Source organism: Pararge aegeria, chromosome 8, assembly GCF_905163445.1.
Source record: "Pararge aegeria chromosome 8, ilParAegt1.1, whole genome shotgun sequence".
Taxonomy (NCBI): Eukaryota; Metazoa; Arthropoda; class Insecta; order Lepidoptera; family Nymphalidae; genus Pararge; species Pararge aegeria.
Window position 1 is genome coordinate 9,174,283 of NC_053187.1, and position 25,617 is coordinate 9,199,899.

General features: G+C 35.1%; 3 protein-coding genes across 5 annotated transcripts; 1 reads left to right on the forward strand and 2 right to left on the reverse strand.

The window, feature by feature from the left end:
* Positions 1 to 387: 387 nt before the first annotated feature.
* LOC120625730 (60S ribosomal protein L37) lies at positions 388 to 1,732 on the reverse strand. The gene is made up of 3 exons (XM_039892900.1): positions 1,586 to 1,732; positions 1,277 to 1,412; positions 388 to 567 (listed from the first exon to the last, which is right to left on the reverse strand). Exons 1-3 carry the CDS (start codon positions 1,586 to 1,588, stop codon positions 428 to 430), a joined length of 279 nt encoding a protein of 92 aa, XP_039748834.1. The 5' UTR covers positions 1,589 to 1,732; the 3' UTR covers positions 388 to 427.
* Positions 1,733 to 2,960: 1,228 nt separating this feature from the next.
* Positions 2,961 to 7,882, forward strand: LOC120625869 (GPN-loop GTPase 2). Of its 2 annotated transcripts, XM_039893120.1 has the most exons (3): positions 2,966 to 3,168; positions 4,163 to 5,057; positions 7,638 to 7,882. In XM_039893120.1, the coding sequence occupies exons 2-3, from the start codon at positions 4,317 to 4,319 to the stop codon at positions 7,860 to 7,862; spliced, it is 966 nt and encodes a 321-aa protein (XP_039749054.1). In that variant the 5' UTR covers positions 2,966 to 3,168; positions 4,163 to 4,316; the 3' UTR covers positions 7,863 to 7,882. The 2 variants fall into 2 exon arrangements, 1 of the variants encoding a protein (XP_039749054.1); XR_005658828.1 differs by lacking the exon at positions 4,163 to 5,057 and having other exon boundaries at positions 2,961 to 3,168; positions 7,638 to 7,750.
* Positions 7,883 to 10,565: 2,683 nt separating this feature from the next.
* LOC120625868 (constitutive coactivator of PPAR-gamma-like protein 1) lies at positions 10,566 to 25,010 on the reverse strand. Of its 2 annotated transcripts, none has more exons than XM_039893119.1 (19): positions 24,965 to 25,010; positions 24,222 to 24,444; positions 23,652 to 23,830; positions 23,251 to 23,364; positions 23,027 to 23,173; positions 22,232 to 22,393; positions 21,955 to 22,150; positions 21,284 to 21,393; positions 20,778 to 20,981; positions 19,366 to 19,645; positions 18,710 to 18,866; positions 18,347 to 18,472; positions 18,153 to 18,264; positions 17,222 to 17,446; positions 14,136 to 14,339; positions 12,468 to 12,643; positions 11,932 to 12,017; positions 11,716 to 11,849; positions 10,566 to 11,579 (listed from the first exon to the last, which is right to left on the reverse strand). In XM_039893119.1, the coding sequence occupies exons 2-19, from the start codon at positions 24,367 to 24,369 to the stop codon at positions 11,511 to 11,513; spliced, it is 2,829 nt and encodes a 942-aa protein (XP_039749053.1). In that variant the 5' UTR covers positions 24,370 to 24,444; positions 24,965 to 25,010; the 3' UTR covers positions 10,566 to 11,510. The 2 variants fall into 2 exon arrangements, with proteins under 2 accessions (XP_039749053.1, XP_039749052.1); XM_039893118.1 differs by lacking the exon at positions 24,965 to 25,010 and adding an exon at positions 24,690 to 24,806.
* Positions 25,011 to 25,617: the final 607 nt, after the last annotated feature.

Consider the following 25,617-nt stretch of genomic DNA (forward strand, 5'->3'; position numbering starts at 1 on the left):
AACTCCTTTGGAAAAGGAAATATTTTACAAAAAATCCAACTTTATTGTGCAACTAAAATGGAAGAAAATGAAAAACATTTTTAAGTTTCTTCCCAGTAAAATGAAGAAAATTTTATCCAAGCGAGAATACCATCTAGTGTACTAGTACATACTAGTGTATAGTATACTAGTACATACTAGTGTGTATATTCGTGTCCTCGAATATATTATCTATACCTATTTTCAAAATCTTTTGTTTTGACATTTAGCTTTATAGACACTTGCACTGGCTATTTATTTAATAAGATAAAAATAACTAAGTTTTATGTGTCAATTAGCACCATTATGGTAGTGTAATGCTGGAACCCACATTAAACAAATAATAAGTAGTTGAAAGAAAGGACTACATTGGTTTTAAAGATTATTTTATTCCCATAAAACAATAAGTCTACGATGAGGCAACAGCTTTTTTAGGTGTAGGTTTGCCTTCCTTGAAGCCATTACGGAAACGCCTTCGTACAATCTTGAGGTGGCGCATGCGGCCAGTACCTGTGGTCTTCCTCCTCTTGGCCTTCACTGACCAGTGATCTGTAAACAACAGTTTTTAAATACAATACATGGAAAACAAAACTTAATCCAAATATACTAATATTGGAACTTCTCAACATGAACCTCTTGATTCCCTCATTTTATATGATTTATTATTTTTTTGAATATTTTATATCCATTAACTTTTAAAATGATCATCTGCTAATGCAAATGATGTATTCTCATCCATTTTCAATGACTGGCATGCAAAAGGCTTCTCTTCTTTTTATAATTACTATACAATATGGTATGTATTTCATCCCTATTTCCTACTCATTGTAGTTGCTGCACACACAAGTACAAGTTTCTCTGATGCTGCTTAAAGTTCCTTTCTTCCAGCAGCAGAAAATACAGAAACCGACAAAGACAGTCACATTTTTATTATAAGGTATTTCCATGGAGTTTATTAGATAGGTAACAAACATTTCCAAAACTGCATCAGGTTTTTATATAAAAAATTACTTTAACAGTAAGATGTAATAGGTACGGTCGGTTTTTTTTAGTCTTGTATGAAATATCCCTTAGGCCAAAATATAAAGAATTTTGACTTATTTACATAATTCACAATTATATCACTGTACCTACATTGTACAAAGATAAATATTAATGGAATATCTTCTAAATAATATGAGTAGGTAAAAAGTATGTCTTTCGTGAGGTTTGTGAACATAAAAATACGTGCACTTCAAAATAAGGTAAGACTACTTACAAGACCGCAATTTAGCCGCTGGGTATCCACACTGAGCACATTGTGATTTTTGGATATGATAGGATGATCTTCCACATCTTCTGCATAATGTGTGTGTCTTATTTCGGCGTTTACCGAAGCTAGAGGTACCCTTCGTCTGAAATATTCACCGCACATAGGTTAAAAAAACACTCACTTGTTATCTTAGAAATATAGTAAATTCTAAATTAAACTAAGCGTTGTCAGACAGTACACAAGAAATAAAATTAAACAATTAAATAATACCACTGATTTTAATAGATATAAAATAGAAATTTAAAAATACTCTACCATTTTTACAAAATATGACAAATGAAAGAAGTTGTGCAAATGTTGCTATTCTAAAGAAACAAACTTTTAAAACCACAGATTAATAATGGTATCAAAGCACGTCACTGAGTATAAAACATCTCTACAAGAAATAGGTACTGGATTTTTATTGTTGTCTATTTTAAACTTCGAAATGAAGAAACTACGATTTTTTTCTTTTAGGTTATTTTAAATGGCCTGGTAAGCTTTTAAATTCTGGCCTTCTTCAAAGGACTGTCGCTATTACTAAACAAAAATTCCAAATAGAAGTACACTCCGTAGCACAATAATTTGATAAAATACATTATGAAAATTAAGCTTAATGTGCTATATCAAGTTTTAAAGCAAAAAACCGAGCGTTTAGGTCTAGCGGGATAAAAATCCCAATGACATTATTTTGGTATGTTTTTTATAGCTATTCTAGGTACATCTAGGTTAGTATGCGAAGAAGAATTTGAGCCCTCCAGGACCTACAATGCAAAAACACAGAAATTGTCACCCCAGATTGAAATAATTTTAGGCTTCTAATTTGCAAGTGTGAATATGACCAAATTATTACCCACCATAACGAAAACGAGTTATTCTTACATATTTTGCCTTCAAAAAGGCTGTGATTCGTGAGGCATTGAAAATTTACTGGCGTTGCAAAGTTCAAACATTGTATAGATTACCATTACTTTTATTGGTAGTCATCTAGTAGTTCGTGACTCGCACTCTACTGAGATTCTCTGGTGGAATATCTTAAAATACTCTTTAATAATAAACAAGCGAGTTTAATTAACTTTCTGTAATACAACTTAGTGCTACAACCGGTATAAGTATGATAAATACCTAAACCGGTTGTAGTACTAAATCATCATCATCACCACAGCTTTATAACGTCCAACTGCTGGGCATAGGTCGCTAAGAACAAGATTTGCTCGCACGAAATCGAGGAATCGTTTTCGAGTATTAGTACATTTGAATATAAGAGTATGAAATGGATCTCAGTATCATTGAAATAAAACGCATATTTGCCTGCAATTTATCAGCGAGGTTTTGAAATAAAAATTAGAAGTAAGTGTTTTGCGAATATAAAACCATTTTAATAAGGAACATTACGCTTTGACGGTATAGAGTTTGATATGCAAAAACGACTCCTCGATTGACAGCGAGTATACCATACCACTAAATGCATGCAAATAAATCTTATTTAACAAAATCATCTAAGCTGCAAGCAAAGCTTTGTACCCTTATATTTTTTTAAGTTTTCTGTGAGACCTTAAAATCCACGGCCATAGAAGAAAAATATCGGTAAGTATCAGAGGTAACAAGCGACTTGTCTCCTTTGTGGTGACTATTATTCGTTGGTCTTAGCTGTGGTCTCAGTCTTTGGTACAAATTAAAAACCATCACTACCTGTGTCATTTATGATATTGGTTTTTTGTATTCGTACCTACCTAAAATAAGCAAATTACCTGACTTATTTACTGATGACTTTGTTTTTATGTAAATAGGTCATAAAAATATTTGCACTCTGGATTTTACGCAAAAACTTTTGTCCTAACAAAACTTTAAAACTGAAAGTAAGTGACATTTTAAATTGTTTTTGTAGAAATGCTAGTTTTATTAATTCAAAATTGCTTAGGAATACACCTGGGACACCATAAGTTTTAGTTGAATTTGGGTCTTTGCATTGTCTTGTCTTGTTAAAGCACGAAATATAAATGTATTTAATTACTAAAATCTTTGATTAAAATAAAGTAACTGCATTGATCAATGCAGATCTATTGCACTTATAGGTAACTAACCAAAAGTGTTTAGTAATCTTGTTGTTAATATATGAAGACAAAGTCAATTTCAAGTATTAGTAGAGCTTTTAGTGACAGTGTTTTTCAGGGGAAGTACTATCGCCATTTTTATTTCTGCCTATAAGCAGCACTGTTGCGATGCTGTGTTCTGGTCTGAAGGCTGTGGTTGCTAGTGTACAGGCAGATGATGCTTAACACCTATGTCTTAAAAGTATTATATGCCATATCAGTCCATGTATGTGTGCTATATATAAAAACGTGTTAAATGCATGATGTTAGTACTCTTAATAAATAAATAAAAACATGGACACAGGGTGGCATGTCGTAGAACCTGCACCTTGCATGCCCTGTGAAGTATTGCTGTTTATAGGCGATGGTTTTCCACTCATCATAAAGTGGGCCATCTGATTGGCCCATCAATTATAACTATAAAAAAAATTAATAAAAGAATAACATTTAAATTAAGTTTAAAAATACAATGAACTTAAATTTTGTTTTTAGATAAACATGGAATTATTAGATGTAATGAAAAATTTAACTATAAAACATGTAGAAACTAAAAGTGAGCAAAAGTTATTCAATTCCATAGCCGCTGATATAGATGATGTACCAACAGAAATTGTTATTTCCGAGTATACAGATAAAACATTGTTGATTATTTCACAATATCAAAATATAGGGAGTATGCTAATGGTCCAGAGAGATCAAGTGCATAGCCCACTAGGTGTAGACAATATTTATACAACAAAAGTTATTTTTGGTGCCACAGGAGAAGAACAACAGGTGGCTGTGAGGTACTTGGCCGAGGCAATAAATATAACAAAACCCCTTTGCATTTTCATCAATTTGAAATCATATGACATTGAGACTGTCAAAGCCTGCAAAGACATAATTTTAGACCTTAAAAGAGAAGAAAGAGAGTAATGTCAGAAACAACAGTGGCTGAATTTAAATCTGTAAATAAACTGTATGGGCAACTTGTTCTTGGTCCACCTGGCGCAGGGAAGACAACATACTGCAGTGAAATGGCTAAGCTTTTGAAGAAAATTGGACGAAAAATAGTTCTTGTTAATTTAGATCCAGCTAATGATAGTGTCTCCTACAGTCCTGATATAGATATAAGAAGTCTGATTGTTCTTGAAGATGTTATGGATCAATATGATTTAGGCCCAAATGGTGCTTTAGTCTATTGCATGGAATACCTTGAGGAAAATATTGATTGGTTACTGAATCAAATTCAAGGAGAACACTGTACTAATTTTATTTTCGATCTGCCTGGTCAAGTGGAACTCTACAGTCATCATAATTCACTGAGTAAAATTTTTTCTAAATTAGCCAGTGAACGACAACTACAGCTGTGTGTGGTGCATTTAGTAGACTCTCATCACTGTACTGATGCTGGAAAGTTTATTTCAGCATTAATATTATCTTTGAATGCAATGCTAAAAATTGGCCTGCCACATGTAAATTTGCTCACCAAAATTGATTTATTAAAAAAACATGTTGACAAATTACAATTTGGTATAGATTTTTATACAGAGGTCTTAGATTTAAATTATCTACTTGAGAATTTGGAGATTGATAATTTTACTAGTAAATACGCAAAACTGAATCAGGCTTTGGTATCCATAATCGAAGACTACAGTTTAGTTACATTTCATCTTGCTGATCTATTTAAGGAAGAAAGTCTTATAAATATTAAGAACATCATAGATAAAGCTAATGGATATGTATTTAAATCTGAAGAAGGAAGACACATTAATAGTATGCTAGCCTGTGCAATGGGTGTTGAAAATAAGTTTAATAATGATTTTCAATAAAATATTTGCCTATATTCTAAACATGAGGATTTTTATTTTAACAAGCAAACAATAATACTTACCTACTGCCAAGCAATTCATATTTTTAGATTTCCATTTCAAGATCTGTTGAAATATGAAAATCTGCTTATGTATATTGTGGCATAGCACTACCAGAATTAATTGTGCTCCCATACTTGGAGTCCAAAACAATTGAATTGAAATTAAAACTAAATTTACCCAGCTGAAAATAATGTGCTTTTATTTAACAGCATTCATTTTCCTTTTTTTTTCGAACAATCATTTTTAAGTTAAATTAGGAAGTAACTATTGATGTAGTCCTATCGACCCGTAACGTGTATAGTGGAATTTGTAAAAAATATTAAGAAATAGTCGCGCTGTCCCCATAACATAACCTAGTTGCGATAATTGACGAATCAAGCATATGGACCACCTGATGGCAAGTTGAAAACCGTCGCCTATAAACAGCGTCACTTCACAGTGTATGCAAGAAGCACGCCCTGCAACATGCCGCTCTGTATCCATCAATTTGAGGTGTAGGTGTTAAGCTTCATCAACCTTATACCGGCCCACCACAGGGTACGGGTCTACTCCCACAATGAGAAGACGTTAAGGCCGTAGTCCACCGTGCTGGCCCAGTGCGGATTGGTTGACTCCACACACCTTTGAGAACATTGTGCAACGTATTAAGTCTCATATATATGCCTCTAATTAGACCTTCAGGCCTATTAAAAATAAAATTATTAAATTATTATTTATGAATTATAAACTAGTCCCATCGCTTCCATTATCTATGCTCGCTAACGGGAACAGTAGGATTTAAAGAAAAGTGTTAATAAAGTCCTGTTGTCCCCATTACCTATCACATTAACTTGGGGCGGAGGGACACTGTACTTACACGCGCAATATTGCTGAGAATAATAAAAATATTGTCAATAATATTGCCTGCGTGCTAGACGGATTTTAGTATTGATCAAAATTATTATTGCTAATACTTATTATAATAAGCCCTTTATTTTATATAATAATATAACAATGTTGAAAGTTGTTGAATGTCTGGTAGTTCAGTGTGCCTCTTGGCAAAGGCCTCCTCCATTATTTTAAATTTCGTTCTGTCTCGCGCTAGGCTTCTCCAGTGAAGTCCAGTCGTTAGTTTGAGATCATCTGCCCATCTCACTTGTTGACGTTCTCTACTGCGCTTCCAATGTCTAGGGTACCAGCCCGCGACGGTTGTACTCCATTTCTTTTGTTTGCCCTGAATCATGTGACCGGCCCATCTCCGTTTCAGTTGGTCTCTTAGAGTGAGAATATCGGCTACTTTCGTTTTTTCTTTTATTACACTGCTTCTCACTTTGTCTTGTTTCCTTATTTCTGTCATACTTCTCTCCATGGCTCTCTGACAGCGTTCAAGCTTTGCTGTGTGCAGTTTGGTGAGTGCCCATGTTTCACATCCATAAGTAATGTAATTACTGTCTGTAAATGGGAAGTATGCAGGTCTTTTTCTTTTAATTTTATTTATTTGGTATCTATGACCCATCACTACGCACTACTATAGAGCATAAATAGAATAACTAAAAAATAAACTGAATGAAAAAAAAAAAACTTACATTTAAATATGTTTAGCTCGATAGACTATTACCTAATTTACCAGTATTTTTTCCATCAATTTGTTATTTTTCTATTTATTTATTTGGTGGTGGTTTGTTAAGAGTTTACTTTTCCTAGATATACATATTCTAGTTGTAGGTTTTCAACTACTTTGGGTATCGGTTCGGAGTTTGTGAGCAATTTTGTTTTATCCATATTCATGGAAGACATACTTTCATGCTTTCCTTATTAAATGATTTTATCATTTTTCGAGGCGTGTGGGATCCTCTTCAAATAGGATTATATCATCCGCAAACTGTAGATGCTTACGTTTTCTCCTTTTATATAAAGGCCGAAGCCCTCCCAGTTCAGTTTGCGGGAGACACTTTCTAGCACCGCTGTGAATAGTGCCGGTGACAAGGGGTCTCCTTGTCTTAGACCTCTCAAAATCTCGAACTTTTCACCTAGGTTTTCTAGTTGTATACTACGACATACGAATACAAAATACTACTACTACATACAAATAACACAATGATATGAACAAAAAACGACGAAAAATGAAAGGTATTTAGGGCTTAAAACATCCCTAATGCTACTCTCTATGCAGGATGGCGTGATTAATATGACATGCTCTTACAACAAGCAAGGGATTATATGTCATATTCCTAACTCCCGGCTGCACTCAGCAGTAATACACAAATATCAAAATTATTTTTTCGGCATAACCCGTTAATTAAAACTGAAGACCTGGTGAGCCATGTTTTTCACTGGACCAACGAGGCTAAGCCTGGATGTTTATATTGTTTTTAACGAAATCTTCATGTGTTTTATTTTCAGATGTCAAGCAATTCTAGCAAGCAAGCTCTTTATATAAAACTTATGGAAGCTGAAAATAGAATTGATCAATTGCTGCACAATGAAAGTACAAAACCAATTCAAGTTCAACTTTTACATCTGTACAACAATATCAAGGATGCAACACAAGTAGTTATAAGTCATTTGGCTAATATTGAAGGTACTTCCGTTTCGGAAATGCACAAGCGGATGAGTTTAGATATTTGAAATAAAACAAAAATTAATAATGGAACGTTTTATTTGAAGACAAATACAACTCTTTACAATTTAAATTCATCCAATATTTTTTTTGTGTTCATGAACTAAAATAGTATTATGAACGTTTTTTAAATTTAACACATTTTGCTGGTTTATTTAGTTAAGTTATAAGTGTTTTCAAAAAAGCCACAGTTCCATGTTGCTACTTCAATTATTACGAAAAAAGTGTTATGTATTACATGACAAATATTTTCTAATACATTTATTATATGTTGACAATATTTAAGAGACCATTGTCAGCAAACGAGTTTAAAATGGAGTAAAAGGTATTACACTGTTGAATATTCTAAAACTATAGTGAATAATGTTTAAGAGAAAAAAAATTAAAATCTACTTCCTTCTTGGAAACACCGCTAAGATTATATTTTAAAACATGTGACAAAGTACATTATATTTACGCCAAACGGCATAGTAACGGAAAAGGCATATTTTTATCATTTATTTTACTTGCAAATTGATGGTGCCCTTTAGTTTGAACTTGCAAACAGTAAAAGTTGATGGTGCCCTTTAGTTTGAAATCGACTAATATAATATGTCGATCTCCCCTTGAAATATAACCAAACCTCTAACATGCTTTTATTGTTGTTACACATAATTCTTAAACAAATCAAAAAATACGTTGAAGTTAAAATTCTAAACGCTACACATCGTGTATATTAATAAGCAAGCAATAATATAAGTTTATATAGTGTTTGCCGCACTTTGCGGCAGTTTGCTTATAGCATTGGAGCCCAGGCGGCGCCTGGCTCAGGCCATCCCGTGGCCGTACGTACATACAAAATAGTCAAGATGCATTACATTATACTTTGTTTGGCAATCACTGGGACACAGCTCGCGTTTACTGTAAGCTGTGTCCCTCACTCTGATCATATCTTCATTGTTAAAATCAATTAATGTTATTGTGGCAACATATGTTGTCTATGTTTCAGCCAGGGTATAAGCAAATTGTAAAGTCTTCATTTAGTTCCATTCTCTACTGGTGTCGAATGTTCGTATATTTACGAACGATTCTGTTATTCAAATGGAATGTAACATTATGTCCTACGTGCCCGATTTGCGACGAAAAGATAACTTTGCGAGCACGAATTCAACATAGATAATTCACATTAAATTAAAGTGGTCGACAACGAAATTATCCAGCGTGGTTGTTTGATAAATTTATTACAAAAAAGCCTTTAGAAAAGTCTTTTTTTTAACATAGATGCCAACTGTAGTTGACTGTTATCTTCAACAATCAGAAGACCTCGGTACTAAAAGGTATCCTCTTATCAAAATAGTGTCAACCAATGTGTAAAACTTTATTTTTTTATATATATGGAATGACAATGATCATGATAAAATATTTTCTCAGAAAAAATACTAGTAATACAAAAAAATACAGTATTTAGTTATGAATGGGTGTCCAGCCGAAAATAAATAATTTTGTTCATGTGAGATGTGTGTGTGAGAGAACGGTTTGTTGTCAACCAATATCTTCTGATGTTTAAGGTTTGCTCTGTTAATAAACATATACAACAAATGGAGCCGCTAGGCTCTCACATTGCTTAGCAACACGTCAATGCAAATAGTTCACGTAGGTCGGAGTACCATGATACAATTCGACAGTTTACCACCAATCGAGTATCAAAAGACTTTGTCTTAATAAAATTGTTGTTAGTCATTCCAGCTTAATTTAAGTGTAACAATATAACAAATTTACAAAAATACATATAAAGTGAAGAACATTCGCAGTTTTGAGATTCCTAAAATGCATATAAATATATCACTAATAAATCTACGATATTCTATCGAAATAATACCCTATAGGATGTGGAAAGCTCAATACCCGAATGTTCGTTCAGTTTTATCAACCGTCTATCATTAGACTTAAATCTATGAGTTTCAGACTCGTTTCAGGCAGTCCCACAGACTAAATTTCAAAGCACCACCGTCATTCAATAAATGCAATTTCTATACTAATCTTATCATTCTTCCTACCACTATGGTATAAAATATCCGACTTCAACACATTCTTAACAATATATCAACGATCCACTAATTCAAAGGATCTCTGGCAATTCACCAACTGGTCTAGAGGCACTAAAATACGACCTGCTTGTAAGCGTATTATGATTTAAAGAGTTTGTATATTGGTATCTTTGCTCAGTAGCAGTGTATGTAAATGTCGGATAGTTCAAGAGTACTCACTCATTCAATAAAGCCTAAATATACAACAATGATTCCTAAAAACAAGTCTGAACACGATTGGTTTAGCCTACCAAATCAGGTATGTCAGAACTAACCGCCATTAGCTGAGAATAGAAACTACAAAACTAAAAATAGTTTTGCTTTCGTCCTAATAATTCGAGGATTTCATAGGCCAAACCAAAGTTAGAAATAAAAATTATAATTTGGTAAATTGTAAATATACTATGTGTAAATAAATAATGCTGACTCAGTACTTTATATGCTAAACTAAACATATTTCTTACTAAGTCATCTCAAATTTCAATAAAACATGACTTAACAATCAACATGTTAATTTTAATATATATTTTCTAATTAATCACTCATTAGATAGCAGATGTTCTGGGCTATCTTTCCAAAAGATATTATACTGTACTACTTAAAGTAGCTTTATCAACTCTGGCTGTTTTGTTATTTGCTCTATGATATGGAACTTAGTTTTTAATAAATATTATTATGCTCATAGTTACATATCACAAAATATCCAGAGAGACCATACGTCTCAATAAGGGATAGAAGCGTAAACAACCGCTTCAATAAGGTCTGTCACTTTGTCTTGCATATTATAGAGCAATTGAGCACACGTTGTGCCAATTCAATTAATACAAAATCAGTCTCACAAATTGGGAAGTCTCTTAGGCTGAGACTTATAGAGTGTACTTTGACTTTGCTCACACTTAAGAAACAGATAAAATGAGACAAAATTATGTTTGACATAAATCCGCCTCATTTTAACACCAACTTTAGATGACACAATTTAAGTCAAAGTACATTCTATAAATTTCTACCTTAGATGTTGAGGCACGTATACATTGCAATCGAGACATCTAATGACAGCCACCAAAATCTTATCATTACATTCATGTATTGTTTTTTTTGTTTCATTAATTATTAATGATGCATGGGAACTTGAGAAAATGTGTGCAAAAATTATTTCATCAATTCATTTCCATGTTGTTTTCCCCGAAATTCAATGTTTTATAAGTGTCAATTAAGGCTAGTGAATACATCAATGTGATGTTTTTCATAAAATCATAATTCAAATTTGAATTACAATAGTATGCATACATTTGTAATGACAATATTTTTTACATCTATCGTAAAGAACTCACGCTGTTACAATATTAATTTGATGCAACATTCATTTTTGTCAGTCATTGCAAATGAATACATTCTAATGAAATGTAACACTCGAGATTCACTAGCAAATAAGGAGTCATTTATAGTTAATTATACAAGCTTTCCTTACAGAAATATAAAATAGGTAACAAATCGTAATGTTGTCTTAAAAAGACTAAAAATGACTGACATTTAGAAATAAATGAAGATGTATAAAAAGATTAATTTACCTTTGGAATTAAAAGGAATAATTTAATTAGTAACCGGTGCATCACCTTGGCCAAAGTGCTCTTGTTCAGAATTAGGGCTAAGTTCCGTCACCTAAAAAGATGGATGTTATTAACAAAGTTTTCATGGATGTAATGGAAATCATAAGGGATTGGATTGATATCGGAAATAGGAAAGCTGTAACATCCTGTGGTAGTGTATGGGCTGTTGAAATTTACTCAGCAGTCACCTTGTCCTTATCTAGTGGTCCGTTGGCTTCCAAGTTCTGAGCAACATCAGTCTTCGGGTTGGAGCTCTTTTTTTTACCTTTACCTAAATTCTTCTTTATGTTTTTTCCAGTCTTAGTTTTCTGAGGTTGGGTTCCTGCAAAAATAAAATGTAAATAATGTTATTTATTTCTTCCTATTCGTATGTTGAGACACTAAGGTTTTTTAAAAGTGAGTACCTTCAACGTCATTATCAGGCGAGTTATCTTCTTGGGGGCTGCCATCTTCGACCGGAGCGTTCATTTCATCGGGCCTAACCGTTTTGCTGTAATAAAACAAAACTAATAAACTTATATACCAATAAAGCAGAACACAACTGAAAATTAGTTTTGTTGAGACGGCAAACTGTCGATACCCATAAAATTCGTAGAATATTTTGGCATTTTTTACGATTAGCTTGCGGAAAGTTATTCTGTTCCGCACTAGTGGTTTTTGTTTTACTCCTGCATGTAACATGCAACAATTATAATTCACATAATGGTAATAACCTATCCATGAAAAATCCAGCGACAAAGACCTGCCGCCAAGCGATTTAACGTATCGGCACGATGTCGCGTGGAAACAGTTTCCTAACAAGATACACGATCTTAGATTGCAGCATCACTTTCCACAAGGTTCGATTGCAATTAAGGGCTAAATTGTAATGGACTTGTAAATACTAAACAAACATAAAAAAGACTACCTTTTCAGCAAATGTATGGAAAAAGTACATTACCCGTTGAGAGTGAGCGTCGCCGGTTTAGCGGGTTCGTGCGTACGCGGGCGGCGGGTGCGAGTCGCTCCCCTCGTAGGCGGCGCCGCACCACGGCCGCGCCCACGTCCCCGCCCGCCTCGCCAACCGCGCCCTCCGTACGCGTTGCGCGGTGTCGGCGTGTAGCCCACATAGCTCACCTAACATGACAGTGGTGGTATAGTCTGATTCTTTAGGACTTCTGAAGCAGAATAGGCATGATGACAGTAACAGAAATACTGTATTATTCTAAGGATATATGAAAGAAGCTTGAACTTACATTAATCTCGGCATACATTAATTATTTTGTGATTAAAAACTATCAGAACATGCGCGCGTTTTATGGGAAATATGTTTATTAAACATAATTTATATCAACAAAACCTTTACTTTGTTTAAAAATAAGACATTATTTGGAGAAATTGAAATTTTTCGAATTCAAAATTCTTTCATGTAGGCCTATCACAGGCAAATAATAAGCGTTTATACATATATGCTCACATGATTGTCAGGGGATGGTGATAACTTCATTCGCCAACTTAAACCTAAAGCTACAAGGGTTCCAAACGCGCCCTGGTCTAAAAAGAACCTACAACAAACTTAGCCGGTTATTTTTGTTATGTGTATATGTTAGGTTGTTCCGTATAAACCCAAGCTTTTTTATCGTTTAAGTAATTATAATAAGATTTTTCTGTAAGCTTAAGTTTGATATAAACTTTGAACTTATTGAGAGACATCTCAAAGATTTAATTCGGTAATTTGTTATAAAATTGTAGATACTTTAAGCAACATTTACAGCAGTTATTCAAAATTTGTCATCATTATTATTTCCATATTTAACTATTCTATATTCAGTATCAGCCAATCAGCGGTACGGTACAGTTGGCTACTTGCGCGAAGCTTCACTAGCAGTTAACTTCCACGAAGACACAAAGTTTATAAATACCCCCAACAATGACTTGAGAGGTTGAAGTGTCAATGAGCGGTGTACAGAGCTCGGAGGACTGATGGACGTTTAGGAAAACAAAACTTTGGTAGACAAATATTCAATTCATGAGGCTGTGGCCTGTGACTATTTATAGACGTGCCGCCTATTGATTTACTTTCCGGTACGATGCTTTGCACGATCCACAGTGGTACAGGTTAAATATCAATCTTAAATATCATGCCTGCTACCATCTTCAACTGCGTTATCTATCAGGTAAGATTGCAGTTAAGCACTCATGACGTATATGTATTTGTATCTATACATTTTGGTATTTATGTATATATAACAACACTCTTAGCACTATCCTGTTCTCTTGCTTGTGGCAATAAGGCCGCCTTTACATGTATGTCTACATAGTCTTTTACTGTAAACTTCTTACTGTTTCTTTTCATGTATGTTATACATGCAATAAAGTGTTTCTTCTTCTTCTAAATTGTAGTGGAGTAAAAAAACTACAATTTCATAGTAAGGCCGCAATCCCTAGAAAAATACAGTTCTTTTCTAGAGATTCTCGCACTTTAGTCATTATGAAAATACCCAATCGATGTACGGAAGAAATCGGTGATCCAAGAAACTATGGTGCAGAGCTCCCGATACCTCGTCTGTACCTTCGCAAACCACTATGTTTCATCCTCTCAATGAAGCACAATTTTACACATACTAACCTGAGGGTAGCGCGGCGCGCGGGGATGAGTCGGGTAGGAACCCCCGCCCCACTGCCCAACCACCACGCCAGCTATCTCCAGTCTTGCGCCGCGACCGCGCCCTCGCCACGCGAGTGGCTCGCCCACCACACCAACTAACGGCAGCGGGGGCATCGCGAACTCCACCTCCAGCCCCTCCAGTATGGCCTTGCGCATTCTCTCCACCTAATATAAATAGAAATTAGCTCAGTTATGCTCGGCGTTACTACTACTTCGATAAGCGAAGCGTAAAAAGGCCGCGTTTGTGCTAAGTCGTCTCTACCCAATGATTAGCGGCAAAAGTAAAATGTCCCTCAGACACAAGGTCACCTTGTATAAAATCTGTATTCGCCCTATAATGCCCTACGCGAGTCCCGTGTTTGCACATCTCCCACACAGATCGTTTAGCAGCTTGCAAAAGCTGCAAAAAAAATTCATGCGCATGGCCACCAACTGCCCGTGGTTCGTGCGCAACTCTGACCTTCATAGGGACCTAGACCTCCCTACGATAGCTAGTTACTTTAAACGGCTCTCTAAAAGTTACTTTAAGAGAACCGAGTCTCATCCCAACCCGTTAGTGGTGAAGGCGTGTTCTTACACGCCCCAATCCAAACGTCAATCCTAATAGGAGACGACCCAGACATGTCCTTGACGACCCCGACGACGACATAACGACGGACAACGCTCCCTATGCTAGGGCCTTAGGGCTACACACCGACGACACAGTAACCACGACACAGCGTCTTCGCCGGCGAAGACGAGGTCCCCGATTTCTTACGTCACCCGGACGTGGACTCAATCCACGGCCACGGGGACGTACGGACTAATCAACGTCCGATCAGTCCTCCAAATTCCGACGTCCGCCTAAGCCGAGGTCCGAGTCTCGCAGGAGACGCCCCTAGGTAGACGTCACCCCGATATTCCTCGAGCCCTGGGGCTCAAAACCCTTTATCAGGCGACGCTACGCGCTCGCCCCGACCGGCCGGTGACGCTGTTGAAACCCGTAAGGTTCACAGCTACTAACATTTCGAATCCACACACAGTTATGCTCAGTCTAAAATGCTCTGTGCACGGTAACAATAATAAAACAACTCCGGGAAACTAGTTCGTAAAATCTTAGTAGTTGCTCCAACCAACGTCGTGACCTTGGAAAAGAGCAACTGCTTATTTTTTTGCCAGCTTAGTATGGAATCTGCCTTCCAGACCAGTGGTAAAGTCACTACACAAACAGACAAACTTGATGTTTTAAAAGTGCTTAGAGTAAGCCTACTTGACAGAAATTAAATTTGAACTTTTAACACTTGACTGGTTGTCAGTCTATAAAAATGTTATCTTAAATTTTGGTCCAAATTGTCCAAGTGACAAATGTGACTTATGAAGAATTCGGGAACTGTAGTTGTAGTTTTGTGGTTCAAATGTTAGTTCCTTGGAGACACGTATTACAATGAACACCTTGCAGCGATAAAATGGCCCCAATCAATTGGAGACAAAGTGACATTAGCAACAGTGGTAAAAATGGATGTGGTAGTGTTTGGGTTCATAAAAGCCACTTTGTATTTATTAAATTAGGTATTGAATAACAATGAATATTAATATTGATTAGCTATTTCCCGCGAAAAGCAGGAGAATCTGTACAGTGTAATTTATAATTTCTTCGATCTTTATACTTAAAACCAAACAGTTCATTCGCAGTGTATTCACTCCGACACAGACGCATCCTCAGGTAATGTGGACTTTACAATGAATAATTGCTAATTCTTTACACTGCCGTAGGTACATAACAACGTATTTAATGTTTTTAATACATATCCGATTAAAAATAATTAATACGTTGTGCGTATCATTATCAATCAAAATTGTCCTTTACAGCATAATATCATAGCGGATATCAGAGATTTAAAAAGCGGGCGGGTGGCGGGCGTGATCGTAAAACTCCCGAAAACCAAGTACAAATTACATACCCACTAGCATACATTGCCCGTGTAAAACCCGGGCAATATTTAAAATTCAAAAAATTCTAAATTCATTTATTTCAAGTAGGCCTTAATATAAGCACTTTTGAAACGTCAAGTCTGTCTGTTTGTAATGACTCTACCACCGGTTCGGAAGGCAGATTCTACCGAGAAGAAGCCGGCAAGACCTCAGCAGTTGCTCTTTTCCAACATCAACAATTTACATTTTACATTTTAACATGAATTTTTCTATCTTGTGAGAGATGAAAGTGGAGCCAGACGCTTTCAAGCAATGTTGTCATTATGAAATTCATCAATTGTTTAGTAACCTGGCTGTAATAAATGTGTTTTAACATAATCTTTGAACTTATGCATTGATGGATCCAAAATTACCTTAGGAATCATATTATAAAAGTATATACTCAATCCCACAAATTTCTTCTGTCCTTTGGCAGATGATATGCAGATGTCACTTATTTATGACCATTTCATGTAAGTCAACTGTTTATATCCACTTTTTGTTTATATAGACTAACTAGCGTACCCAGCCCGCTTCGCCGGGCTAGATTTTGCTTTATTTTATTTGAACAATAAACTTACATCATTAAATTTTTAATTTAAGTCTCATAATATATTAAATCATTTATTTCTCTCATATTCATTCTCTTATCGAGCGGGTGAAGATTATTATCTACACCCATGTAACCCAACAATAGAATATCATCATAGTAAATAAAAGCTGTATTTGACAGTTCAAAAATAGGAGTGCTCCGATCGTCACCAAACTTTACAGAATTACTCGCCAGGTCAATCCGGAGATTCCCTGAAACTTTCATTGAAATCGTGCCAGCCGTTTCGGAGCCTATATGGAACATACCCACACACTTTCTCTTTTATATATATAGATATGTTGTCTAATAGGCAGTCGTAGGCAGCCAAGCTTAGATTACCCGCTAGCGTATCTCTATTTATTTATTTTATTTATTCATAAGACACACCATTAATTGTAACTACATTCATAAAAAAAATTTAATTATGTGTTAGCATTACAAATTCTGTCTAGTAATTAATTATTAATATGTATGTTATTAAATTAAACCAAGAGAGCGGGCTTACCTTGACAACAGTGTCGAGGTGGTTGTCGCACAGTTGCGCCAGGTGCTTGCAGTGCGAGGCGCGGTACAAGTTGCGCTGCAACAGTTTCCCGTCGAAGTAGAGCCAGGGTGCAGCCACTAGCCAGGGCACGGGTGCGCCGCACGCGTCGTTAGCAGTCAGCGCCGCCTCTGCACCAGCCATCACCAGCGCCGCCAGTTGAACGCCGCGCGAGCTCATGCCATTCACCTGCATCAAACATACCAATGTACTAAATGCGAAAACTGCATTATCTGGCATTGTATGGTCTAGTGGTTACCGGTGTACGGATAAACCCGATTTGGTTTTTGTTACGCTGTAATAGAATTAGTATTATAATGTTTATTTAAAAATGTATTTATTTCAGTAAATAATAATATTGTTCAACTATGGATCTCGAGGGCAAAAAATTGTAAGGTTTTATTTTAGCTACGAGTTAGCCGTCGGTTCCCGTTATTATCACTTACACTTACGTGATGATAGTCGCTAAAGCCTACCAAACCGCATTGGAGCAGCGTGGTGGGTCTATGCTCTATAAGTCTCTCTTATGTCAGATGAGGGTTGTTACCTGCAGTGGGGCGTTAATATGCTGCGGATTATGATGATGATAAATGCGAAAGTGTGTTCGTTTGTTTGTCCCTCCTTCACATCCTAACTCAGCAACCAATCATAGTGATTTTAGGCAAAGATTTAGTTGAAAGGATGGAGAGTAACACAGTACTCTTTATCACATGAAAAACAACATTTCTTTAAACAGCCAGTTGGCGCAGTGGGCAGCGACCCTACTTTCTGAGTCCAAGGCCGTGGTTTCGATTCCCACAACTGGAAAATGTTTATGTTATGTTGACACTCTGGTGCTCACAAATTATATATTGCGATAATCTGAAACGTTAATCATGAAAATACTGAAACTTACAGTCATCTCTTGCAAGTGTAGTGCATTCATGAGATCGTTGGAAAAAGCTGTGGCCAGGAATGCATCTAATTCTTGACGCCTTAGAATCTGGATTTGAGATGTCATGATAAACCTGAAATTCACAATGGAATAAAATATCTAACCCAAAACTTTTATTTCATAAATTTCCACAGAACTAATAAAATAAATCATACCTTAAAACTGTAGCTAAAATAAGTAGATGCTGTGGCACATACGAAGTGTTTAACATAAGAGGAGTGTCTGAACGCATACATGAAAGGAATGCACGCATCCGGCGACACTTATCATCTTGAGCCGTTCTAAAAGAGAATAATGTCATATAAACTTTATTTCATTCATAATTACTCTATAGATTACAAACTTTGTTAACTTATTTAAAGCATTATATGATATTAAGGTTTGTTCACACAAAATAAACTAAAATTAAGGTTTCATAATTGTCATTCACTAAGCATATTAAAGTTAATGTTTACTGTGTACCCAAAATTTAGGTCCTTTCGAGCCAGATAGTTATTAGGGTTCATCCAGAAACTCACCCAAACCAAAGCCTTTGTACTGTAGGCACAGGCCAATCAAGCATAACTCCTGGTACAATTTCGGGACTTTTTCCAGGGTTTACTCTGGAATAGATCCATTCAGCCACATGTACTGTGCATGCACGTTCATTCATGGATGTGCTTGCTGAACCATCATCTGAAATGTTATTGCATTTGTGGCAGAACTGTTATGTTGAAACACATGTTTAAACATTAACAGTTTTAACAGTTTTGTTGATATCCTTGACGCATTAGTGAGCTAAATATGCTCATAAGTGAGAGGTCCCAATTTATTACCGGCAGGGACTATTCGGGAATTTATAATTTCTGCATATTCTCTTGTCTGGTTAGTGAATGGCCTCTGCTGTGGCTACGACTGATTGGGAGTATGGTTGTAAAAGCTATACTCCTAAAAAGTTAGCCCGCTAATACCTTAGACAGCATCATCACTTTAAACAAGGTAAGATTGCAGGTAAGGGCTAACTTGTCGAATAAATAAGATTTTTTGTCGAATTTTTTTTTACTTGGTCTAGATGAAATAATGTTTTTAATCTTAAATTCAATGTTGCTTTCTAACACTACACATTGCTTGTTGTTCTTGGCAATTTTAAATAAGTTTAAAATACAACATAGCTAGAAATAAAACAAACACAAACCTTTAGCTTTTTGAGCCATGAAACGATGATGGTGCATGTTGTACAAGATAGCATACACATTTTGCCGAATTGGCCGGAAGAAATGATGTATGGATGGTATTTCCCGGTGGTTGTCGTCTTCCATCAAAACGGGAAGAGTTACTTGACGGTGCGTGAGGATGGAGAGCATCTGAGGATGCATGAGACCGCGAGTGTGTCGCTCAGCGCAAGTACGCAATACTTCTGATGGAGCAGGCGGACAATTGTCATCGTGAATTTGCTTGCTTACGCTTGCCGTAGCCTGTAATTAAAGTCAATTTTTTCTTACTTGTCTTATAATGGAAAACATTTTTTTTTTTACTTTTTGTGTAAAGTTTATTCTTAATTTGTTAGTAAAATAATAGAAACACACTTACATAAAGAAAATTTCATTATTTTGGGTTTGTTCTTATTTATTTTATCGCACTGGTTTTTTATATATATGAATCTTACCTTACACTAAATATCGGCTACATTATAAGACATGTTAAGAAAAATGGATTGTGGACAACTCCCTAACCCTATCTAAATTTCTCTTACCAAATAAGAAAACAACACAACAGTTTTAGTTACCACCACGTACGCATACATGCAGCAGATACGTACGAGAATAAACAAATTGTGACTTCATCGTCTTACCTCTGCAGCCTCTATAATCTATTAAATCTAAAATATCTCTAGGCAATATTCAACAGTATGTAGCACTAGTGATAAAATTAAATTATTGAATGAAAAATCTAATCGAATAATTCGAATTATTTTTTAACTCGAGAGTGGGTTTCACCGACAATACCGCCACACTCGTAACAGGGTTTTTCTTATGGAAAATTTCTTTTATTTCAATGAATTTCAGAGTGAAATTCCCAGCCAATGGATTTTATAGTCATTTGGAGAGGGGTACTGTGATTTTACTATTAAAAAATGCTTGGTTTTAAATTGCAAATTATGTCAATGGTATGATCGAACTCCTAGGCGTTTTTCATGTTTTTATTAATTTGTGTGATTCAAGATATAAGACATAGCTTATTCAATTTATGGAATTTAAAAAATATCAACAAAACTCTCAGCTTTTTGCCAATTACCTACCTATTAATTTATTTTTTAATCATTCTTGCGAATCTTCGAAATAACATAAAATTTATGTTGTTACAGCTTAGTTTCTAACAACAAATTTAGACTAATTAATAAAAATATTTTTTTTTCAAGATAGCTACCTAAGATACCTTAGATAAATGCGACAAAAGTTTAAAAAATACACTAGTTAATTTTATGCGTTGTAGCTGGCACTATACTATAGATTTTACTTTTTGCCTCAATGCAAATCTGTATGTACAAGGAAAAATTAATGCGTGTGTTAAAAAAATGCACTAATATAATAGAACACATAACCACACCTCTTTAGACGAAGGTTTGTCGGTTTTGTTGACTGCAGGTTTTCTAGACTGCTGCTGAGGGTGTTTGATGGGTGCCGCGTCCCCGCCGTCTAGGGACATCGCCGCAACGTCGTGGCTCAAGTCGTGACAATGATCTTCCATGCTAAAGTCGGCGTTAATCGATGCATTTGCTGTAGCCAATTTGTAATCTTCCAAGCCTTTTCGCTGTAATTTATCGAGTTTTGAAAACTTCCAAGTGCTTATTTCTCGTGGTAAAATAAATAAACTATAAACTAACTGATAAGGAAAACAGAAGTTGAAAGTAAAACTATAAATACGTAAGATATATAAAACCAAAACAACAAACAGAAATAATAGCGAAACCCGGCACATGGAATTTTTTTCTTGAAATTTTGTGAGTAACATGCAAGTTATGTTTTGCCAATGAATGCCAATGTGAATTTGATGTGTAAAAGGCGTGGATGACTTGAGCTATGAAGTCAATAATTGTACTAATAGTCACTAACCTCATGCTCTGAAGACTCGGTCGCTAGTTTTGTAGTATCAATATCTGTTGATGTAGACTGAGGGCTGGATTCAGGTCTTTGATTTTTCTTGTTGTTTTTCTGACGACGACCTACAAGGTGATCGTTTTATATATATATATATACTGGCGACTTGCCCTGGCTTTGCACAAGTATAAATTACAAAAAAAGAGTTAAGTTACTTCCTTTGTCTATAGGAGCCTATTAATTTATTTTTTCAGCAACTTTTTTACTTACAAAAACCTGATTATAATTAGGCTTTTTCGGTATTAATATAAAGCTGAAAAAATTGTTTATTTGTTTGAACACAGTAATCTCAGAAATGGGTTTAAACTTAACTTAAATTTTTTTTTTGTCTATCATTTATGGAGGAAGGCTAAAGGCTATATTACATCACACTACAGCCAATAGAACCGGTGTATCAAATAAAAGCAATGGCATCAGTGTTACAAAAACGGGAAAGGTTTTAAAAACCTTCATTTGCGTGCGTTGCGAACGGTAAAATTACGCAAAAATCGTGTAGCGAAAATTTACACCATTAAATGTTGTACCCATCAAAATCTGTTGCGTATTTTATGAGTTAGTGGATATACAGACAAAAGCCAAAGCAACTTTGTTTTAAGGACACTCTAGAAGGGATTTTGGTTTCTCACCTGAAGCAGTTCTGTATTTTAAAAAGCCATCTTTGGTGCCATTAAGGTAGTACTGCACAGCTTGTTTTAATTTAGCAGCACGAAGGTCATTCAAATCACCAAATATTTCAATACAAGCAGCATCAACATCAGAGGTTGGTAAATCACGTACAAATTGGCCAACAGCCTTGATAAGTGTTTCAGGAGGAACCTGTTGCTAGAATTTTTTGAAATATTATGTATAAGTATTTATTTAAAATAGTTGAATACATTTTAATAGTAAATATTCCATATTTACCTTTTTTTGAGCGATACCCAATCGTTTATAAAAATCGGTGAGGCTTTGCTCAGATAATATAACTCCTCCAAGAAGAGCAGCCATAAGGCACAGTCTATCCTGTTGAACATCTAATAGTTTAGGCAACTCATGTACCATGTACTCTTTGGTTTCCAGGGATGACTGAGGGCAAAAAAAAATTTCAAATTAACTATGTAGCTGGGATACAAACATATGACACAATGCGGAAATAAGAGCATTGAAAAGTTGATAGTGGTTGGAAATGTAGAAGGCAAACATTCTTGTGGCAGATCTTCAACCTGGTGGTCAGATCAACTAAGAGAAACCGGTGCCTGTACCTTCTTCAAGGCAGTACAAATGGCCGTACAAATGGAGAGACATCATATTATAACACAAGATTACTCGTCATAGCAGTGATCAAGATCCTCAGTCATGAGGGACTGACTAAAGAAAGAGAGGTAGTTTATATAAATATTTATATATTTTATAAATAGTGATTAATGACGCGATGACATCTACTGCACCAGATAACCCACTAATCTGTTGGATTTTGTAAAAATTTCATTATCAGTCCCTTGGATAAAAGCAAATTTGTGTAACTGTAAAAATAGGTATAATCAATCAATCAAAAAATGTGTGAATATTGTCAAACTATTCTCAGCATTTAAATTTTTACTTAGTCCCAGTGTCTTTTGGGATTGCTGCTGTCTATATTTCCTTACCATACAGTAACAGTAGTTAGGGGTTGTTGCCCTTCCTTAGAGTAAACCTTCACTATATAATTTTTTTACTTACTCTGTATGTGAGTTTGAGCTGTGATGAACTAAAATATCTAGGTGGCTGGAATACCAAATACTCCCCAGAGCAACCTACTAAACCAGCATAAGTCTTTTCTCTGCACAAACCAACAACTTCTTGGCAATGATCATCAGAGGACACCATCTGGCACAGAACAAAAGTGATGTTAAATCTCATATTTGTAAATAATTCAAATAATTTTAAAGTATATTATTACATACAATTGGGATGTTCAGGTATCTCAGAGCAGTTCTAAGACAAGAATGCAGTCCTGTTGGCGGAACCCACCATACCTTAGGAGGTGGGGTACCTTTTGTAACAATATGACGCAAAACCTGTAAAATTAAATACAAGATTAGAATTTTCCAATAACTTCATTAAATATCATTTATCTTTCCAGTCAGCAGACTATGAACAGATGTTATGCAAGTTATTAAGTTTATAGAGAATTTTATATGTAAGGTAAGTAAAAGTTCAGCTTCCATATTATGTTAGTGTTCACAAAAGACAAAAATTTGTATTGCAATAAATTTACTTGAAATTTTAACATAAAACTGCAACAAAATGTGTTCAGCTAGTTGGGGTAATAAATCTGTATGGAAATATTAATGTAAATACTTACAGAGTTAACTCTCTGTCTATAGGTTGATTGTGTTTGTATCCAGTGTTGAGGCAATGCAGGAGGTGTTGGGTGGGCACCGTTGAAACAAACACAAAGTGATACTTGATGTTCTGCCAAAGCTTGTGCAAGTGTTGTAAGAAACTGCACACAACGGGCCCATTGACCACCACAAGCCCAATCTATCCAAAATAAATAATAGATTCAATAATTTTAAGCAGCTTAAAATACATGTAATTCTAGGACCAATCACTAAAGTATTACTTATATGAATTCAAACATTTTGACTTTGATTGATTTTGAATGTGAATTTTTCAAATTTATTTCTCAGGATACACATAATGGTTGAAAATAAAGCCTACAAACTAAGGTAGGTAAACTCAGTAAATCAAATGAATAGTTTGTGTATACATAGAAGTAACTAGTTATTTATTGATAGATAAATTCCACAACTTTTATAACATTGACTGCTTTCTTTAGCTAAAAACACTTCCATTATGAAATACTGCTAGATTATAGTCAGTAAGTTAAACTAAAACAAACAAACTAGCTTATAAATACAAATAATCTCACCTGAAAAATAGCCGCCATACAGCCGATCTAAGCAGCCTTCCGCATCAAGTACTAATCGGAAGCCGCCAGGGTGAGTTCTAGCGATTCGAAACAAATCAACACCTACTCCTTCGTTTTCTAAAAATATTTGTAAATCTTGTATGCCCATGGTTGTCGCTTGTCGGCTACCTTACTAAACTCTAAAATTTCGATCGAACACGTTCGTCTCAACTAATTAAGTGATCTGTAAAATACAAAGTCCATTTAATAGAATACCTTCTCAACTTAACTATTTACGGTGTAATTGTCCATTGAACGGCGTACAATGTTCAGATTATTAACAAAAAACATGCAAATAATGGAATACATAACCGGCACGTTTTCTATGGTAATATTTCAACTATGATAGAATCCACTTTCTAGATAGTAGAGCAACAATAACATTCCCATGCAATACTTAAAATATTGAATATTCTACACAAAACGAACCTTTATTTAAAAAACCATGCCAACAAGGAATTACGGCAGCCGAAAGTTGGAAACGGAAGCCATTTGTAATTTTATAATTTTCTAATCCATTCTTGCTCGATGATATTCGCCACAACAGATTAAATATTTAGCAAACAGACTACCAATGCCTTTTATTTTTGAATTGTTTTAAAATATTAATAAATTTGATGCATTTATTTCAATTCACTATTAAGTATTTAAATTGCAGTAATTGTTGTAATTTGAACTTAACCTATAAGTAAAAGAAGTTTTACCCTTAACTGTATTGCTCAATGCTCAGGCTGCCAGCTGGACAGATTCCTAGAAATAAACGAACGATTTTTATATGAGAATACAAAAGAAGCATTTTTAGAAATAAATAAATTATAATATTAAACGTTATTAACAGGTACCTTTTGAAAAATATAAGTGATAATATAATTTTCTTTTTATATCGTTTTATATTTCAATTTGGCAATTGTGGGAATGAGAGACACCAAGTTAAAGTCATTCTCATTACAGAACTTGGAACTTCTCTCAGAATGCGAATAGGAAAGAAAGGAAAGGTTTAGGCGGTAGTCTACCCCGATGACCTAGTGTAGATGGGTAGACTTCACACGCCATTGATAATATTAAAGCCCTTATGCATGCAGGTGTCTTTACGATGTTTTCCTTCACCGGTAATTAGTCCCAATTCTGTGGTGCTGACTGCGAAATTGCGAAGTTGCTAAATAATTAGGAAATAGAATGCTGACTGTAATAATTAGGGATAAAGGTCGTGATAACGAAATTGCCGACAAGTATCGATATTAGAAATAGAATAATATAAATTGCGATTTATTGAAATAAAACATCGACTAATCAGAATATCGGTAAACTTTTCAAAATATTATTGAAATTATGCTGTTTTCTTGTTACTTGACTTTTT

Excerpts from the sequence above, each read along its gene's own strand:
- LOC120625730 (XM_039892900.1), bottom strand. Across the intron at positions 568-1,276 it reads AGCGGCTAAATTGCGGTCTT|ATCACTGGTCAGTGAAGGCC; the intron begins GTAAGTAGTCTT and ends TGTTGTTTACAG.
- LOC120625868 (XM_039893119.1), bottom strand. The coding sequence starts at position 24,369 with ATGGGCATACAAGATTTACAAATATTTTTAGAAAACGAAGGAGTAGGT. Across the intron at positions 23,831-24,221 it reads GTATGGCGGCTATTTTTCAG|ATTGGGCTTGTGGTGGTCAA; the intron begins GTGAGATTATTT and ends TATTTTGGATAG. Across the intron at positions 11,850-11,931 it reads GCCTGATAATGACGTTGAAG|GAACCCAACCTCAGAAAACT; the intron begins GTACTCACTTTT and ends TTATTTTTGCAG.
- LOC120625869 (XM_039893120.1), top strand. The coding sequence starts at position 4,317 with ATGTCAGAAACAACAGTGGCTGAATTTAAATCTGTAAATAAACTGTAT. Across the intron at positions 5,058-7,637 it reads GTTTAGTTACATTTCATCTT|ATGTCAAGCAATTCTAGCAA; the intron begins GCTGATCTATTT and ends TTTTATTTTCAG.